At 46.9% G+C, this 19,200-nt stretch overlaps 1 protein-coding gene across 4 annotated transcripts in view; it reads left to right on the top strand.

The window, feature by feature from the left end:
* Positions 1-2,012: 2,012 nt before the first annotated feature.
* The window catches only part of PKM (pyruvate kinase M1/2), a 28,674-nt gene continuing 11,486 nt past the window's right edge, over positions 2,013-19,200 (top strand). The window contains exons 1-4 of one of the 4 annotated variants that reach the window (XM_023729781.1): positions 2,092-2,220; positions 12,004-12,120; positions 14,179-14,345; positions 14,927-15,018. In XM_023729781.1, the coding sequence (XP_023585549.1) occupies positions 14,192-14,345; positions 14,927-15,018 (246 nt within the window). In that variant the 5' untranslated portion in view covers positions 2,092-2,220; positions 12,004-12,120; positions 14,179-14,191. Of the gene's footprint in view, positions 2,221-3,167; positions 3,503-12,003; positions 12,121-14,178; positions 14,346-14,926; positions 15,019-19,200 lie in introns of those variants that run through there. The other 3 variants (XM_004374713.2, XM_023729782.1, XM_023729780.1) reach the window with 3 other exon arrangements.

The raw sequence follows: 19,200 nt of genomic DNA, 5'->3' as shown, positions 1-19,200 counted from the left end.
TGCATTGTTTGATTTCTTGACTGCTGCTTCCATGGGTATTGATTGTGGATTCAAGTAAAATGAAATCCTTGACAACATCAATATTTTCTCTGTTATGGGTAGGCTTTGTTAATGAGACAGGATTAGTGTAGGGTGTGTCTTAACTCAATCTCTTGAGATATAAAAGAGATTAAACAAGCAAGCAGAGATGTGGGAAGAGAAATGCCAAGCCACATGATCATGCAGGAGCAGAAGCTCAGAAGAGACAAGGATCTTCCTCCAGAGCTGACAGAAAAAGCCTTCCCCTAGAGCCGGTGCCCTGAATTCGGACTTCTAGCCTCCTAAACTGTGAGAAAATAAATTTATTTATTAAAGCCATCATTTGTGGTATTTCTGTTATAGCAGCAGCACTAGATAACTAACAGTGATCTCCTTAAACTCAGTGTGACACATTTTCATTGTGCATCTAATGTGAGCAAGGGTATGCTGATTAGTCTCTGCCAGAATTTCAGACGGCATTTTCGTAACTATCAGATGATCACAATCTGTACTGAAGGGCAGCAGCTTGCCACCAGAGCTCCACTTAGTGCATGTGCATTTCAATCTAGGAAACATATCTAGATTTAGAAGTTTAAAATGCATCACAGCCCAGCATTGACAATTTCACTGCCACTGCAGTGCCGCCCACCACCGTAGCTCATCCTTAGCTCAAGGGCAGAGAGGCCCATTTATGCCATCCCTTTCTGCAATAGGGAGGCCTCTGACTCCCTGGTTGGGCTTGGCTTTTTTTTTTTCCTCTCAACAACTTCAGGTCTTCTCACACCTTAATAATCAAGCATTTACTTCCTACCTACAACTGAGGAGACCAGAAGAAATGAAAAGATTTTATCTCACCTCAAACAGAAATGTACTTGCAGGCTGTCAACTTTCTCCTCCCCAGCTTATCCAGCTTCCAGGAAAGCAGAATGAAAATCTGTGATTCAGCTGCAGGCAAGGTGCCTGCCTGAGCAGGTTACACCCTTTGGTCTCATTGTCCAGGAAAAGGAAAGAAGGAATCTAACAGAACAGTTCAGTATTTTGAGTAGGGCGACATCACATCTGCTCGCTCTCAAAACTGCGCTGAATGAGGCAAGAGGTGGCAGCTGTTTCACTGATAGCAGCTGTCATTGCCTCGTTGTTGGTTGTCATTGGGAAATTGGAAAATGTCTTTTTTAAAGAAGTAAGAAAAGCTCCAATAATACCGGTTTAAATAGACAACTAGGTTGAAAACAGAAGTGCTGACTCCTGCATAGATTTTCGGTTGTAATGTTGCCACTTGATACTCCTGATGGTCAGTTCTGCACTAATATTAATACTTTCTATTCGGATGGACTCCACGGCAGTGGGTTTGGTTTGGTTTTGGGGATTCGCTTTCTACTCTTCAGGCACTCACTCTGCAGGATTCCAGCCCCTCCTAACGTATTCACTGGGCCCCAACTTGTCCTTCTTTGTTCCGGGGTCCTAGGACAATAAATAGCCCTAAGAACAAATGGGCCTCGAGCTCCCACTCCCTCCACTCCCGCCTGTGTCGGGGCCTCGACCATCCCCACAAGTCTCCACCCTGGTTTCTGGTCCCATCTCGGACTCCCCACCTCTTGTTCCGCTCAGTCTTCAAGGTGTGCGCTGGCGCAGGGACCCGGAGGGGTGGGGAGTTGCAGGGCGGGGCTGGGGAAACACTGCCCGAGGACTCATAAATCTGGGCGCGGACAGGTAAGCCAGGGCAGCTGTGGTGCCCAGAGCTGGGGGCCAAGCGAAGAGCCCCTGTTCAGCAGCCTAAGTTGGCGGCGACAGGTGGCCTCGGCGCCCGGGGGTCTGGGAGGGAGGTCTTGGGCACTCCGGGGGCGGGTCCTGCTGTCTCACCGCTCGCCCATTGGCTTCCACATGGTGTCAGTAGAACGCTTTTTGTTACGGTGTCCTTCCGCCGCGGAATGTAGTCCTTCCCCAAAGGGAAACCTGGCAGCCCGTTCGGCCGCCACAGCTTTTCTTATTGAAGGTGCCTGCGCCCAGCGAGGACGCAGAGGGGCGGGCCCAGTGTGCCGGCAGCCGGGATTGGGTGAGGGGCGGGGTGGCGGAGGGATTGCAGCTCGGCACCCGGGATAACCTTGAGGCTGAGGCGACTGATTCCGGCAAAGGAGCGACGCGTCCCGAGCTTGCAGGTCTTTCCTGCATTTGCATCGCAGCCCAAGCCGGACCACGCCGGAGGTGAGCGATGGGGAAGGCCTGGCCATGCGTCTCCACCTCGGGCCCGCCCGGCCAGTGCGGAATCCCGGCCCGCCTGCTCTCTCGGGGCACCCATACGGGGATGGCGCAGGGTCCTGGGCATCTTAGGTTCAGGGAGAGAGGAGAAAGGCTGCTCGCGCCCGGGGTCGGCTCCTCAAAGCCCTCAGCTTCCGTTCCTTCCAGATTCCGATGGATTAGCCAGCCTGTGGCGTACCCCCATCCTGGTCTCATCCTCCCCTCCTTCTCCGTTCCACCTCAATCTGGTGCCATCCTCTGCTTCCGTCCCCTGTTCCCTCCTAATCTGATCCCGTCTTCACTTCCCTCCTCCTCCGCCCCACTCTGGACCCATCCTCACCTCCTTCCTCCTCCCGCTTCATATTAGTCCCATCGCGCCCTCGTTTTCAACCTGTCCTTTTCACCTTCATTCTGATGCTTTGCTTGTAACCTCTCTTTAAAACTCCGTCTCTAGTTCTCATCTCCCGATCCTCCTCCATTCCACTTCCATCCGTTGTCCCCGCGTCCTTGTCCCCTCCTTAATCTACCCCTTTCCCTTCCCCGCCCCGCCCGCTCCCTTCTGGTCACGTCCGCTCCTCCGCATCCTTCTCCTCCCCGCCCGCTTCGGCCCCTCCCCCTGCCTTCTGGTCTCGTGCGCTCCGCTCTCCCGGGTGTGCCTTATCGCTCCTGCCCGTCTCCATCCCGGCTCCCAGGCCCACCAGCAGTCTCCAGCCCTGGTGGAGCCCCGGGCCCGGGTCCATGGCGGGAGGTGAGGCAGTGAGTCACCATCCGAAGTACAGTGGTGTGCGGATGGGTAGGGCTGAGTCACCTATGCGACCTGGGGGTGTAGCGGCGGCCCCGGGCGCAGCTAGGGTTACATAACTGTTGGCCCTTCCCTGCTGCAGGGGAAAAGGAGTGACTTCTCCTGTGGCGAGTTCCTGTTTTGTGCCGCCCTGGGTTCTATGGGGCGGCTCTCCCCGCGCAAGCCCCGGACCTTGCGGAGACCCTGCAGGGTGGCCGCGTGACAATAGGCTCTCTCCGAAGAATTCGTGCTACTCCATCCCGCCGCGTCCAGGCTGCAAGTAGCGGTCCCGTGCCCGGGACCTACCCCGCTGGACGACCAGCCTTGCCTGGCCAAGCCTAACCTCCGACCCGAGAAGCTGCCAGATGCTTCGCTGCGGTCTCCTGGCGTTGGAGACACGGGGTTTTTTGCCTGTTCTTCGTGTGTCTTAACAAATGCGCCCTGATTGTAGAACGCGGAGGCCACGGGGTGGGTGTGGGAGCAGGTTATGGGGGAGGGGAGGGAAATCTTCCTAGAGCTTGACACCATTCGCGGTGGTCACACAATAAAAACTCTAGTGCCAAGGGCTGCTTTGGGGAAGGGTTTAGTGTGCGAGAAGGAGATGGGGAACTAGAAATAGTCACAGCCCACTGAGCTCGCAATCTATTTACAGAACGAACATAACTTTTATCGCTGGTAAATGCTATGAGGAAGGTACCAGCTTCCTGCTTGTGGGGATGGAGACTGGGGGTGGGCAGGAGGCCTCACAAGGTGGCAGTCACACTGGGTTTGAAGGAGCAGGGAAAGCACCTTCTAGTCAAGGTGAAAGACCCAGTCGTGGAGAGGCATCCCTTGACTTCTTATCCATATTCTCCAAACTCTGGAGGTTGATCTCCCTCAGTATGTGTAAAATGAGCCTAATAGTTAAATTCCAGGCATGATGGGCAGATAATGTTGGTAAGTTGTGGAGAGAAAACAGACTTTAGAATCAGATTTGACTCATTAATATACTGAGATGATCAAAGGACCTCAATTCCCCATGCATAAACTGGAAGTAACATTTTCCTCATGATTGTTGAAAGAACTGGTCTCTGCACACACCTACATGTATATATGTTGAATAGTCTGTGCAGTGTCTAGGATGTAGTAGGTGCCCCACAAATAGCAATTGCTAAAGTCTAATCTGGTGAGACATCCAGAAGAAATGTCTTCAAACGCATGTATTGTTTTGGTCACTGAGCACAATTACTTAATTGATGCTTAAGTATAAGGGCTTGAACTTCTTGATTCACCTTATCCCAGCCATCCCCAAACACATACTCACAGTTAATTTTGGGGAGCTAGGCTCTAAATACGGTGAAAACTGTGAGAGGTGGACTCTACTTGGCTGCCTTGTTTTTCCAGGTCTCGCAAGTTTTCTGCCTTTGCCAGGATGCACTTTTCCATCGCTCTCTGTTAGTGGAAAATATGAGTTTTCCTTCTCTGACAGGTTTCTGCCTTACACGGGTTCAGGCTTTTGCAGATTTTACTGTACCAGACATCAGTTGGAAACCAATCCCCTGAGGGATGCTGGGATAGTGTTTACAAAGTAACTAATAATGTTACTTTGCAAATCTCTACTTGCAACAGGGACTCTTTTGTCTGAGAATGGCAACCTCTAGAAAAAGGAAGGTTAGGAGGGGGATGATTTCAGCCTTTGATGGTTGGCTGTAAGAGTGGAAACAAACTTGCAACACCAAGACTGAAATCTTCAGATTCCAGGTGTCCTCACCTCCCACTTCCTGCAGGTACCGGGTTCTAGGACTTGCTTTATAGACTGACAAGTGTGAGGTTAGGACTGGAGACTGGGGGCAGCAGCCTCTTGGCCATACTGAGGGTGTGGTCAGAGGAAGGGCATAAATCAGGACCCACCACCATTGTTAGCAAATAATTTGCCCTCTGGTTGCCTGAGGATGCTGATGGGTATGCAGTGGGGCTGTTCTGAGGGGAAGGGTATGTAGCCCATTACCAGGTCTGTGTGTGGGGTGGAGTGGGGAAGATGACTCAACCTCTCAACTTCTCGGCTTTTGAGAGAATTCTCCTCATTGGGTGAGTGTGGAAACTGCATTGCGGTCTTTGCAGGCTTAAAAAGTCCCTTTTCAATGAGTCAGATAACGAAGCGTGTGTTTCCCCCACATAAAAATGTCCCAGCTAGATGAAAAATGATTGGTCCAGGGCCCTGGGCCCCCTCCATACTGCCCAAAGAGCGGAAGTGCAGACTGGCAGTCTGTGCACCTGCATTCCTGAGCATGGCACCCCCTCAGGGGGTTGCCCTCTCAAGGACAAGGGATGTAGTAATGATGACTTAGGGGAAGAATGCCCTTGAACTCGTTTCTGAGTTAATGGACTTGAGCCCAAATATGTGGATGTTAGTCTTTTCCTGTCTAGAACAGCTGCTTTTAGTTTAAGCGTTTATTAGAAATGAATAATTTTAGCTGTCGCATTTCTAGTTTAACAAGGAGGATTAATGGGCCTTTAAGAACTGCAGCCCCCATGATTTTGCAAATTTGGCAGCTTTGACTCCAACCAGCTTAGTACTTTATGGATGTTGCTTCTTTTGTGACATTAACTTGGGGTCACAGGAAAAGCCGTTTTATTTCTTAATGTTGAGGCAATGAAAGCAATGAGGAAGTGGCTGTGGGCAGGAAGGTAGAAAAAATGCAGCCCTTGTATTACAAACATATTACTTGGGTTTGAATGTATTTTGCTTCAGCTTTTTATGAAGGCAAGTCCGGATGTGTTATCTTTGCCAAGAGATAGGACTGAGGTCAAGGTAGAGGAAAATGACTCCTTTGACATTATCTTTATTTGTGAATCACTCCAAGTGTCCACAGTCAAATCTTGATTAAATGGTACAGCACAAGGAGGAGTTAGCCCTGTGAGCAGAGTTCTATTGCGATCTTGTTGAGGATGTTTGTGAAATGCAGAAGTGATTCATTTGATAAAACGTCTCATCGAAACTTAAGTTGTCACTTTAAGTGTCAAGTCTGGTACCAATGGGAACAGAGCTGTATAACCAAATGTATGAAGCCCATTTTTAATGCCACTATACTTTCTGGGAGCTGGAATTTATCACGAAGAGCCAGACCTGGGCTAATTGAGTAGTCTTTGTTAAAGAAGTTGTTTGGGGGAAGGTGAGCCCGGGTGGGTGATGAACAGTGGGATGCAGTTTCTGCAGGGCCTTTTGGCCTTCTGGTGTGTGGTGGGCTTGGTTCAGGGGCCAGGGTAGGGGGGCTGGGAGGGCCACCAGGCAGTGCAGCCCGGCCCTGCAGTGGTTTGTGCCTGACTGCACGTACTGCATGGAGGAGGGTGAGCCCGGCTGCAGTACGTCCGGTGGCCTCTTGAGGCAGCCCTCCCTCTCCTGTCCATAGGCAGAGCTCCTGGGGAGCTCAAGCTTCTTTCCTGATGCCAGCAAGCTGTGTCTGGAAGTCAGGCTGAGGCTGCGGTGGTGGAGATGCCAAACCCAGGGCAGTGAGGCTGCTGGTCGTAGCATTTCAAGGGAGTGGACCAGCTTTAAAAAAAAAAAACCGTTGCTGTTGAGTCGATTCTGACTCTGCTGGTTAAACTACAAGTCAAAAAAATGGTTTGAAGGGAGCCTCATCCCTTGTGAACACCTTTTAATCGACATACAGATAGTATTTCTTCAACTTTAAACAACTGGTGTTTCCCTGAGTCATGACCATGGCACATAGGACAAAATGCGTCAGCCATGCCTGTTTTGGAGGAACCTGGGAATTTGATTGAGGCAAGAGGCAGGAAAGTAGCAGACTTCCTAAACAAAACATCCCTCTATCCCTCTTTTGTTACTAACATTAGACCAAAAAATGCCAGCCATCAGACTGGCAAGCATTTTAAAGTCTGACAGTATCAAGTGTTGGCAAAAGTGTGGGAAAGCAGGAACTCACATTATTGGTTTAATTGATACCAGTAAACTACTTTGGAGAGCAATTTGGCAATATTTAGTAAAATAGAAAATAAACACCTTACGGCCCAGCAATTCCATATCTAGGTATATAGAAGCTCATACATGGCTCATACATAGAAGGTATGTGCTAGGAGAGTTACTATAGTATTGATTACTAGGGGAAAATCAGATTAATGGAGGGTGAAGGCTAGCAGTAGGGGAGTTGCATAAATTAAAAATGGTCTAGTCATACAGTGGTACAAACGGTTAATGAACTCTGCGGCTGACTAAAAGGTTGGAGGTTCAAGTCCACCCAGAGGCACCTCAGAAGAAAGCCCTGGTGATCTGCTTCCAAAAAGTTAGCCATTGAAAACCCTGTGGAAGCACGGTTCTACTCTCACAGACGTGGGGTTGCTATGAGTTGGAATTTGACTCAACAGCAGCTGGTACTGGTATATACTAACTGGATGGATCTTAAATGTGGTGTTGAGTGAAAAGCAAGTTGTCCAATGATATGTACAATATCCTACTTAGGATCGTTTTTTTTTTAAACCACAGCAAAATACAGGGTTCAGCATAGATATCGATACATTGTATATAGACACACTTAAATTAACTGCAAAGGTACAATATATCCATGACAGTGGTTGGGTATCAGAATTCATGACAAGGGCTAGAGGGGCCTGAAGATGAGGGAAAGTGAACCATTGTTGGGGAAATATAATTAAAAACAAAATCTGCTCCCAACCCAGAAAACTTCTCCACAAAGGTAGACGAGAACAGAAACAATTTTATTTGGTGAACATTTTGACCGGAATGTGATGCATCACAGGCAGTCTCCTAGAGAGACTGCGAAGACTGGAGGAAATCTCCCCCTTTATGTAGCCGAGTAGATGCAACCCGTTTCATGTTCTCAAGGTAAACGATAAGTAGTCCTCCAATAAGAGGATCCCCAGCACCATTGTTGCACGTTGTTTATCCTAAATTCACCTGGTTATTGGTGTTTGGTAATTGCCTTTATCCAAAGGAAAAACGCACTTCTCATGTCTTTATGATGGGAGGTAGTTTCGCAGATTGGAGCTCACCAAAGTTAGGTTCTTTCCCTCCCGCAGAAGCTGACAGGCAGGGCGCTGTCTGCCTTACTGGTGACATTTTCAAGAGATGGCTCCCACGTCCTTGAGGAAACATTCCTGGGTTGTAAAACTGGCAAGAAGATTATTTGGCCTTTCAAGAGGATTTCTCAAAAGATGCGAAAAAGAAAATTCTAATTACAAGGTTTCTAAAGTAAATGCTCTAAGAAAAAGAGACAAGAAGGGACCCTCCCTTTTTGCATCAGGGAAAATTATATATACATAGTTTTTTCTGTTTGATTTATATTTGCCTTTATATAAAATTATTTGTAATTTTATTTTTAGAAAGTCTAAAGAAAATACGGATAAATATTAATGGTCAGTTTTGGGTGGTGAAAATACAGATGTTAATTTTTTTTTCTTTATTTCATAAAAAAATAATACAAGCAAACCTATGAAGGTCATTATGTAGGAAGACCAGTGGTACTAACTAGGTCAGTGCTCTTGGCATTGCTCACCCCCCGCCCTCCCCCCCACACACAGTGATGCAGCGCAGCTCCTCCTTTAAATGCCTCACTTTGCTGAGACCCTCACCCCCTGACTGCACCTGACCTGAGAGGGTCCTGAACCAGGGTTCCAGGTCCCTCGCTGCTTCCAGAGTGGGATCATGCCCAGAAGGCAGCCCAGGAGCACTGCCCTACTTTTTAAGCCTAGTAAGGAGCTCTAGTGGTATAACGGTTAAGCACTCAACTGTTCATGGAAAGGCTGCAACCAGTTCTCTGCTCTGAGCATCTGGGATAAAACCAGGAAATCCTAGGCATTTAGGCCATCTGGGTTTCTTTTAGGGGTGGGCCCATTTGGTGTTGGCTTTTGTGTCCTATTTCACACTCTAGCTTGACTCCTGCTGATAAGGTTCAAGTGGCTTTGTTCTAGCCCTGAAGAAATAAAAGAGAAAGGAAATTTTACTTAAACTTACAAATGGTCTCATTTTGTTTTGTGTGGCCTGGTAATATGAGTCTTTGCTTTCTGTCATGGGACCTACTGGCGGTATAGTGGACTTCAGCTTCAGAGCTCTTAGCCCAAAATATGTGCATCCTCCCTGCCGCCCTCCCCGCTCATGTAAAACCCACACTGTTGATAGCTCTCTTGGCAGAGTGCTGGGTAAGTATGTGCGGCGTCCACTCCAGACCTTTCCACGTTCTCCTGGGCTAGCCCATCACCTGTTTTGATCTTGTCGCTGCCGTAGTCATATTAGGGCCCATTCTGGAAATTCTGTTTTCCTGTTCCCTCGTGCGAAAGCTCACTAGCTCCTAGAGAACAGGCTGGCCTTGATGCCATTCCAGCAAATTATGATGCAGACTTTCTAACAGATGCTGGAGTTCTGAAGATTTGGGAGTTGAAAGGCCTCCAAGCTGACTTGGAGATGCAGGTCCCAAACCCGTTGCTGTCGAGTTGATTCCGACTCATAGCGACCCTACAGGACAGAATACGACTGCCCCATAGGGTTTCCAAGGCCGTAATCTTTATGGAAGCAGATCGCCTGGTCTTTTCTCTCATGGAGCAGCTGGTGGGTTTGAACCACTGACCTTTTGGTGAGCAGTGAGCACTTAACCACTGCACCACCAGGGCTCCTTGGAGATGTAGGTAGCAAATAGCAGATGTTGGTGTCAGTAAGGAAGACAATCTTGGGTACTACCTGCAATGTTGGAGGGAGCTGTCTGACTCAGGTGCCATCTGACTGGGTTGAGCCCTGTGGTGAGGTTGGTGTCAGAGCAAAATTAGTCCAGAGAGCTGGTTAAAAATTGGCTTGTGCAGACACAGACTCACAGGCCTGGCTGGTTTTTTGGAGCAGAATGATTTGGGGCTTTTGGAAGATAGAATTGGTGGGGTGAAGCGTGACTCTCTCCTGGCACAAGCTGACGGTGCTCTAAGAAGCAGAGTGTCACGTGGTTTTCATGATTCATTTTCCCTGGTTTCTAAAGGGTGGCCCAGATGAAACTAGAGGGTCAGGAGCCCCCTGAGATGAGAAGGAGATGGCCGCAGTCGAGCCTTGTGGACCTGAGCTGTGATTGTACCTGTCAGCCTGGCCTAAGACCTCCTGTGGTCTCATTTCTCACAGAGGAGAAATGGCTCTAAGGAGGATCCTGCTGCAGGGGCTCAGGCTCAAGAATTAAGGCTCCTGTACCTGGGCATGGTGTTTGGCGCTCTCAGTGGATACGCTGGGCCTCTGCTGCTGGCTGGAGTTGGCTCTGCATGTCGGTGCCACCTGAGGAGGAGGGTGTAGTAATGAGTCAGACTGGCACGGGCTGGGCTGAATGTCCTGGCAGGCAGTGTCCAGATGACCAGTGGGAGGGAGGGGAGCCATTCCCAGAGCCTGCCCCAGGGCTGGGCTGTCCTCCTGGGCCTGGGCGAGACTCCAGATGGTGTTAGATGCACAGCTGTAGGTAGGTGGTTGGTGGGCTGGGGAACTTGTACTGGGGAGAAGAGGCTTGTGGAGGATCTTGGAGACAGGCAGGGGAGCTCTGACCCTCCTGCAAGGCAGGCTAGGGGCAGGGCAGGTGAGTGCCTTGCCAAGTTGGAGAGACTCCAGGGAGAGCCTGAGGGAAGAGACCTTTGGTGACCTGAGGATGAGACACAAGGGCTCTGGCCTGGTAGGGGACACTCAGGACATGAGAGATCTTGTAGGAGTCTGGACAGACTGCTGACAGGCAAACTTTTGATTGCTTTTGTGTAAATCCACTGAAATACCAGATAAATTTTCATTTGTCACTTTTGTACTTAATAGCTTAGGTAAGTAACAGATTAGAGCTTGTAGACTTCTGATTTAATTCAAGATGGTAAAATAGGGTTTGTGTTTGAAACCACCTAGAATTAGATCTGCTGATAGATAGCATCTCCTGGTCTAAGAGGCAGCCCTTCTGTACGAGAACTCCCTTGTCACAAAGATTTCGTTGGAAAGCTTGAGGACCGATTAAACAGGAAGAGAAGTTTGCTGGATTTGGGCATGTTAACAAGCAGGTTTGGGCACAGGATTGTCCTGTGGGCCTTATTAACAGTTTTTTGTTTGGAGGTTCTGAATGGATCCAGGTATGACTTTCCCGAGCCAGTGAAGCTGTTCTGTAATGTATTTGTGATTTAGGGCCTGTCAAACCCTGTCGCTGCCACATTTAGGCAGAGTATTCTGGAGCTGTGTAGAGCAGTGTTCTAGTAATGGAGCTAAGAGCTTCATGTTCCATTTAATTCCTCCCAGCAATTCTACAGAATGCTTGTAAAATATATCATTTTCAGAAAGTGAACACTTGTAATCTCTACTATTAAAAAAAAAAATCATATCAGTAAATTTAATAAAGAGAAGAAAAAAATTTTGCTGTAATCCTACCACCCAGATAACATGCTGTTAATATTTTGGTATATATCCTTCTTAGTCTCTGTTTCCTTTGGTATCCCTCTCCTCCCTCCACAAAAAGAAGTGAAGGGGGAATAGGTTCTTACATAGAATAAATTGTTAGTAAACCATGGGTTTAAAGGAACTTCAGGGTAAAGGCAATCTTTGGGAGGGCATAAAGCACCACAAAGGAGCCCTGGTAGCGCAATGGTTAAGCGTTCATCTGCCAACAGAAAGGTCAGTGGTTTGAACCCACCAGTGGCTCCATGGGAGAAAGACTTGGTGATCTGCTCCTGTATAGATTACAGCCCAGGAAACCCTGTGGGGCAGTTTTACCCTGGTCTACAGGGTCATTATGAGTTGGATGCAACTCGAGGGCACACACAAAGCACACAGGGGAGCCAGTAAGAGCCCACTTCTACCTGTGAATTTTCTTTTATCAGTCTCTTGGTATTTTTCTTGGGAGGTTTCTATGTTTTTAGCCGAATCTCTAGGACCAGCTGCCACCTGGATACCTGGTTGTTAAGGTAATGTCTCCATTACTCCTAAGAGCTCTATATTACACTCAGCTTTTACCTTAATCCTTGTACAGCTCTCCAGGGCAAACCTTACTCAGCTCCCAGCGGTCTGTGCAAGTGGGGCCAAAGAGCCACCCTGAGCCAAAAAAAGAGCATTATGTCACCGGAGGCCCAAGCCCAGAGGACCAAAGGTATGACGTGATCATCAGTGGCCCCAGCTAGGTCTTTGCAAGGAGACCCTAATGTCTCAGGTCTAGAGTAGAAAGAGCCAGGTGATTTTTTTAAAGAAGAGTGGGATTAGTTTCCCCACCCCACTCATTCAGACCTTATTTTGCTCACCTTATATTCCTGGGACTAGATAATAGTCTCCCTTTCGAGGCTATAGCAAGGCCTTTGTGTCGTTGGGCCAACTGGTCTACCCCTTCGGCAATGTCCCTTCCACAGCCAGTCTTACCTAAGCTCTGAAGGTGTGCATGCTCTGCCTCAACTGTGAGTGTCATTGAAGGGACGCTGTCAGAGGCTCCTCAGATTAGGGAGTGAGGTATAGCTTTGATTCTGCCAAAGAGGCATTAAGTTAGAGTGAAAGGCTATTCAGTGAACACTGGAATGCCTTCAAGTATTAGGTGCTGGGAAATATAAAACCAAGTGTGTCATGGAGGAGAGGATTGACTTACTCATTTTGGTAGCTGGCATGTGTTAGGGGGTTAGGAAATAGACACTGACATGAAGAGTTCATTTGCCATATAGAATAGTTAGCCAGTGTGTTATTTCCCCAGTGTTAAAATTTTAGACTCTGTAGTTGAGGACTTCTAGCCATCGATTTTTAACAACTGATAGATTGTTTGCTCATCACTGGTCACAAAGCCCCTTGGACTTTTTACCAGACCTTTGTGGAAATGGCAGAGTCTGGATTTAGATGGATGCTCTACTTGAGCCCCCCCAGGGAGGCTGCAAAGTCAGGGATGGAGGAGGATAAGGAGTAAGGGTCATATGTAAGGGATGCTTTGATTTGGGGTCCTGAGATTGAGGAGGGAGGTGGGCAGATAATGGGAACTTGTTCCTGAGCCTTGGCTGAAGCATTTAGCCTGAAGGAGTTTTAGAAGGAATAGACCTTGGTGTGAAGACTTGAGGAAAGGGACAGCCTACTAGTATCAGAAGCTTCTGGTTCATATCGTTAACTGATGGTTCTTCAAACACTGACAAGGAAATCAGCTAACTAAGTGGCTGAGTGAGTTTAGTTATAAGTCAGTAATGAAGCAAAACAAAGGTCAGGGCAGTTGTCAGGATTGTGACCTGGGCTAGTTAATTGCCTGGAACCAACAGTCTTTACTACTGGGCATGCTGTTCTTGTCAGAAAGGGAATTGGGATGGTGTATCAGAAAACCAGTTGGGGAAAATAATGTGACAAGCGATTTTAATTTCCTTACCTTGCAACTATCCTGGTAACGTAGTTGTTTGTGATTTTAGAACCAGACCAAGTGCCCTTGTGGTTTTCTTTGGCTGTGTGCAAATTGTGTCTTAAATTCCTCCTGACTAAAAGTAGATGTGATTTTTAAGTATGGTCTCTTGGGATGAAAGATTTAACATTCAGGGTTCTGGGTGAGCCTTGCTTCCTGTCAAGGGACTGGCTTTTATTGACTATCAGCCTCGTCTGAGTGGAAGGAAGAATGAACTCCAGGGACTCAGGTGGTACTCAGGGTTGGGTTCACAACCAGGGGAGTCACTTGGGTTTGGGTGGGGATTGTAAAGAAACAATGTAGGTGCTCTTCCCGCTCCATAGCAGATGTTTGTTGCTTTGAGACAACTTGTTCAAAGATCTGGATTTACCATGGTGATAAACTAGGAGTCAGTAGTTGGTATCACTGGCGGACTGGTTACAGCTTCCTTTTGAGGAAGCTCCTTAGGTGCAAGTACATGTTACTTTTAGGGTTGGTGGGGAAAGCTGTCAAGAGCGATGTGAGCCCAGGGTAAGGGAGACCTGCCTACAGTGGCTGTCTGTGAAGACATGCATTGGGTGAGAGGCTTGCACTTGTTCTTTAAGGTCCTTTCCATTTGCTCATGGACATGTGAGCCCTTTGCCCAAGGCAGGGAGCATCCACGTAGCCAAGGCATGGTTGGGTTCCCTCCGGCTTTGTGCACAAAGCGTGCTCATTGAGTTAATGTATAAGCAGGAGACAGCTTCCTGTGCCAAGCAGTATATTAACCACCTGGCCTTGTCGTTCTAACTGCTTTGATTCTCCTGGACCCAGGACCTCAGAAGCCATGTCGAAGCACCATAGCGAAGTGGGATCTGCCTTCATTCAGACCCAGCAGCTGCACGCAGCCATGGCTGACACGTTTTTGGAGCACATGTGCCGCCTAGACATCGACTCGCCACCCATCACGGCCCGGAACACTGGCATCATCTGTACCATCGGTAAGTGGGTCTCCTCTGCAGCCCCCAACATACACAGGTGCTTCACGTGACAGTGACTGCCCCTTTCCTGAAAAGACTAAACAAATGTAGCAAACCTGGGTGCTGGTCAAGATGCTCCACAGATTCTTATGGGAACTGAGGTGATACGAAGTCATTATAAACAATTAGTGTGTTTTTAATGTTCTCTGATATGGTCAATTTAGAGGGTCTCTTTAGTGGATCTTCGTAGGAGCATCTCAGAGATTCAGGAAAGATCTTTTTGACGTGTTCCATGCATCCAAGATTCTGTGGTTGGGACATCTGGCTGGGCTTTGGAAAGAGCAAAGAGAACTGATCAAGCCTTACCTACACACCTTCCTAATTCGAAGGTAGCCTGCAGATTTTAAAGGAAATCAAAGTGGGCTAGCACAGTAAAAACCATTGATGTGCTTTTGAAAGACTTTTAAGCTGTTTGAGGGAGGAAACATTTAGGGAGAAAAATAAAAAAGCAAGAATTCTTTAAGCAAACTGATCGTATTATTCCTACTTTGCATAGTTAACACTTGTGGGTTTAAAACTGTTTTAAAAAATTTTTCTAATAGGCCCAGCTTCCCGGTCAGTGGAAACATTGAAGGAGATGATTAAGTCTGGAATGAATGTGGCTCGTCTGAACTTCTCTCATGGAACTCATGAGGTGAGCCCCTGGGAAGTTTGGCCACCAGGACAGCTTGTAAGAAAATAGGGAGAGGAGGGTGCGTTGCTCATTTAGCCACAGTGGAGCAGGCAATTGTAAGTCTAGGTTTAATAGCCAGTGGGAAAATTATCTTTACTAGGCCATCTCTACTCTCCTTTCCCCCTTTCCAGACCCCTCAACTGGCCACATCTCCTCAAGCAGAGAAGACATACTTTTACTTTGTGATTGACTGTTTCTCCACAGACACGTACTACCATTATTAGCCTTCACAAAGGGAAGTGTGGAAGGATTCTTCTGGAAATACCTCTAAGCCATTAAGTATCCTGACCTTAGTGCTTAACACTCCTGCTTCAGGGTTTCTGTAGCAGCCTGGATTGCAGTGTTGAAGTAAAGGGTCATCCCGTAGACTGATTCTGACCTAGTTTAGACCCAAGATAACTGGACCAGGTCCAGGAGGAGGGTTGCCACTAATGTAAGTTAAGGACTGTGTCTAATGCACTGAAGCTATCTGGTATATTTGTTGTTGTTGGGTCCTGTTGAGTCAGTTTCAAGTCATCTTGATCCATGTGACAAAGTAGAACTGCCCCCATAGGCTTTTCTTGGCTGTAATCTTGACAGGAGCAGGTCGCCGGGTCTTTCTCCAGAGGAACCACTGGTGGGTCCAGTCCACCAGCTTTTTGGTTTGAGCTGCCAGGGCTCCTTATCTGGCATATAATACTCTACTTATCAGCATGGTAGTCCCACCCTGTCTCCTCCCAGGGCTTCTGGTACACTAAAATGAAACCAGTCAGCACTCTTCTCCAAGAGTCTGTAGGAATACATTAGTGCTGGGCTGTTCATTAGCTGGTTTGACCTGTAGACAGAAGTTACCCAGGGACCAGGGGGCAGCTGTTGGGGAGACTCTGTTCCTGCCTCTGTCCTCAAGTTTAGAACCAACTCATTCTGAGGAATCGGGGGCAGAGGGGAGGGCTCCCTGAGGGGCAGTGCGTTTTAAAGACCTTCAGGCTGACCATGCATAGGCCGCGGGATTTCACACTGGCATTGGTAGAGGATTAGTGGAGGAGGCCAATTTTCTCCTCTCTTCTGTACTTCTAGTTCAAAGTGAAGAAAATGCTAAGCTGTGAGGTCAGTGGTATGGGGCTGCCCTCTGACATTTGGAAGCTGATATTAAATTTAGACTAAAAATAAAGTCTCAGGAAATGCCGTCCAAGAGGCGAATTCCCCCTTTCTGGCAACATGAGACTTTTCATTATGGACTCCTAACCCATGTTCCTTAAATGGCCAATGGCCTGGAAGACAGCTGGCATTTAAATGTCATGGGGACCTGACCAAGTTCAGAGGGACTGTGCTCAGCAGGCAGTTTGGACAGCTTAAGACATGTCCCTAATGACATTCTCTGTTTTCCAAAGGTAGGGGTAGGGGGTCCTCTGCAGGAGTCATCAGGAATTACTGCAAGTATTAGCTTAGCCCAAAGAGAGAGAGAGCTAAACATAACGGTGAAGACCTTTATACTATTGATCTCTGCAGTTGGAGTGTCCCTGGGTCTCCTGCGAGCAGGGGAAGGAGCAGAAATAGATTTTAAGAAGTTGACCTTTAACTAGGCTTTCTGACGCTTCAATCCAGTAAAATAACACCGCTCAGCTCTAAAATGGCAAGGGCGAATGATGGCTGCTGCATCTGCTGGAGACTTGCTGACTCAGGGATATTTGGTTTTTAAACTACAAGAAGCATTTGGAGACTGTCTGTGCTTTAACTCTTATTCTCAGATTAGAACTGATTAAAAAGAAAAAAAAGTCCCTCTTGTGGGTTTATTTTGAGATTTTAGACCAGAACGATGTCCGTGGGCTTAGAGTTTTTGGCAACTCATCTGAAGCTGTCAAATATTGTATAATAAAATATAATGTAAACTGTTTTAGTTTGACCATGTGTCAGGGCTCTTTCGTATGCACCTTAGACTGTGCGCCTTTGACTCGGGGTCGGGACATGCTTATCCAGCTCTTAGCTACTACTTTTAAATATTCTGAACAGAACATTGAAGTTGCTTCCTCTCTCTCTCAGTCTGACAGAGGACACCCACTCTGGAGCTGATCTTGTGACAGCTTTGGCACTGTGTCTCTATCCCCCACTTTGGCAGTTTACGTGAGCAAAATGTGTTCTTGCTGAACGTGTAAGTCGCATAATGCCATGTTGGTCAGGAATAGTGACTTTTACACAGCTTAGAGTTAAACCTTCTATGAGGACAGCATTGATTAATGGAACTCTTTATCACTTGATAATGTGCCAACAAATCCACAGCCACAGCAAAAGCTTTAATACACCTCCCAGAAGTATACCCAAAAAATAACATGGAGGATTTGAATTATATACCTAGGGATCTAATTGGTATGTGTATAATATATGATTTCGTATCCCCAAGACCAAAATGCCTATTTACTTAAAAAACCTTTGTTACAAAAATATATTAAATCCCTCTAACAAAAAAAAGAAAGTTCCATAGAATAGAAATTATGCGGATCACATTCTGTGACATAATTTTTTTATGGAAGTTAAGAACAAAGTCCAAAGAAGTAATCAGGAAAACTTATCTGTAAATGCACTAATCTGGAAACAAAGTCTGAACATAAGTGAAATAAATATTTAACTCAAAAAGTCAGTGGGGAAAAAAACATAAAATAACCTAAAAAGGATGAAAGAAAAGAAAGGCATTGATTTAAAATATAGCTTAAACTAGAGGATAGATCTGACAGATTAAGCCAAAAGCTGATTATGTGAGGGAAAAGAACAGTAAAACAGAGAACCCTCTGAAAAGCCTGGTTAAGAATCAGAGGATGAGCAAATAAGTCTATGAGTTGAAAAGGTAATGATTCCTAAACAAATGTAGCAAACCTGGGTGCTGGTCAAGATGCTCCACAGATTCTTATGGGAACTGAGGTGATAGGAAGTCATTATAAACAATTAGTATGTTTTATGTTCTCTGATAAGGGCAATTTAGAGGGTCTATTGTACTGGGATCCACAGTCAACTGGAAGCAGTGGTCAAGAAATCAAATGACGTATTGCACTGGGCAAATCTGCTGCAAAAGACCTCTTTAATGTATTAAAAAGCAAATATATCACTTTAAGGACTAAGGTGTGCCTGACCCCCAAGCCATGGTGTTTTTAATCACCTCGTGCATGTGAAAGCTGGACAATGGTAAGGAAGACCGAAGAATCGATGCCTTTGAATTATGGTCTCGGCAAAGAATATTAAATATACCATGGACTGCCAGAAGAACAGACAAATCTCTCTTGGAAGAAGTGCAGCCAGAATGCTCGTTGGAAGCAAGGATGGTGAGACCTCGTCTCACATACCTTCGACATGGTATCAAGAGGGATCAGTCCCTGGAGAACAACATCATGCTTTGTAAAGTACAGGGTCAGCAAAAAACAGGAAGACCCTCATTGAGATGGATTGACACAGTGGCTGCAACAGTAGGCTCAAGCATAACAACGATTGTGAGGATGGTACAGGAACAGGCAGTGTTGCGTTCTGTTGCACATAAGGTCACCCACAGCACCTAACAACACCACCAACGAAAAAACAAAAGGGAGCCAGTGCTCAGTGGTCATTCATTATAGCCAGAAACCAGTTGTCATAGAGTCGCTTCTGACTCATAGCAACCCCGTGTGTGTCAGAGTAGAACTATGTTCTATAGGGTTTTCTCTGGCTGATTTTTTGGCTGTAGATAGCCAGGCTTTTCTTCTGTGGTGCCTCTGGGTAGACTCAAAGCTTTTGGTTAGCAGCAAATGCATTAACCATTTGCATCACCCAGGGATGCCCATCATTATAGAGTATATCTGAATTAACAGCTGAGGATTTTCAAATACAAGCTTTAGGAGCCACCTGCCTTAAGGATTAAATTGTGGTCCCAGCTCCCCTCCCAGCTTCCTGCAAGTGACAGCCCTGCTTGCAGGTGCTGCGCTCTTGGTCAGTGGTGGTTAAAGGCCAAGGCTCATGAAGTGCTGAATTATCAGAAACCCCTGTTATCAGCAATGTCATAGTGATTGTACTATCTAACAACTCTTTCAGCATCTTATCTTGGCCTTGAGTCACTTTTTAATCAAACAGTAGTAGCAAATGAAAAGGAGAAAGGGCTTCAGAGAGAAGCTTAAAGCTAGGATTTGCTGCAAGTGAGGAACAGCA

The sequence above is a fragment of the Trichechus manatus genome, unplaced genomic scaffold (genome assembly GCF_000243295.1).
Source record: "Trichechus manatus latirostris isolate Lorelei unplaced genomic scaffold, TriManLat1.0 scaffold00030, whole genome shotgun sequence".
NCBI classification, from domain to species: Eukaryota; Metazoa; Chordata; class Mammalia; order Sirenia; family Trichechidae; genus Trichechus; species Trichechus manatus.
Note: the sequence above shows the minus strand (reverse complement) of the source record. Positions and strands in the feature narration are given on the sequence as shown.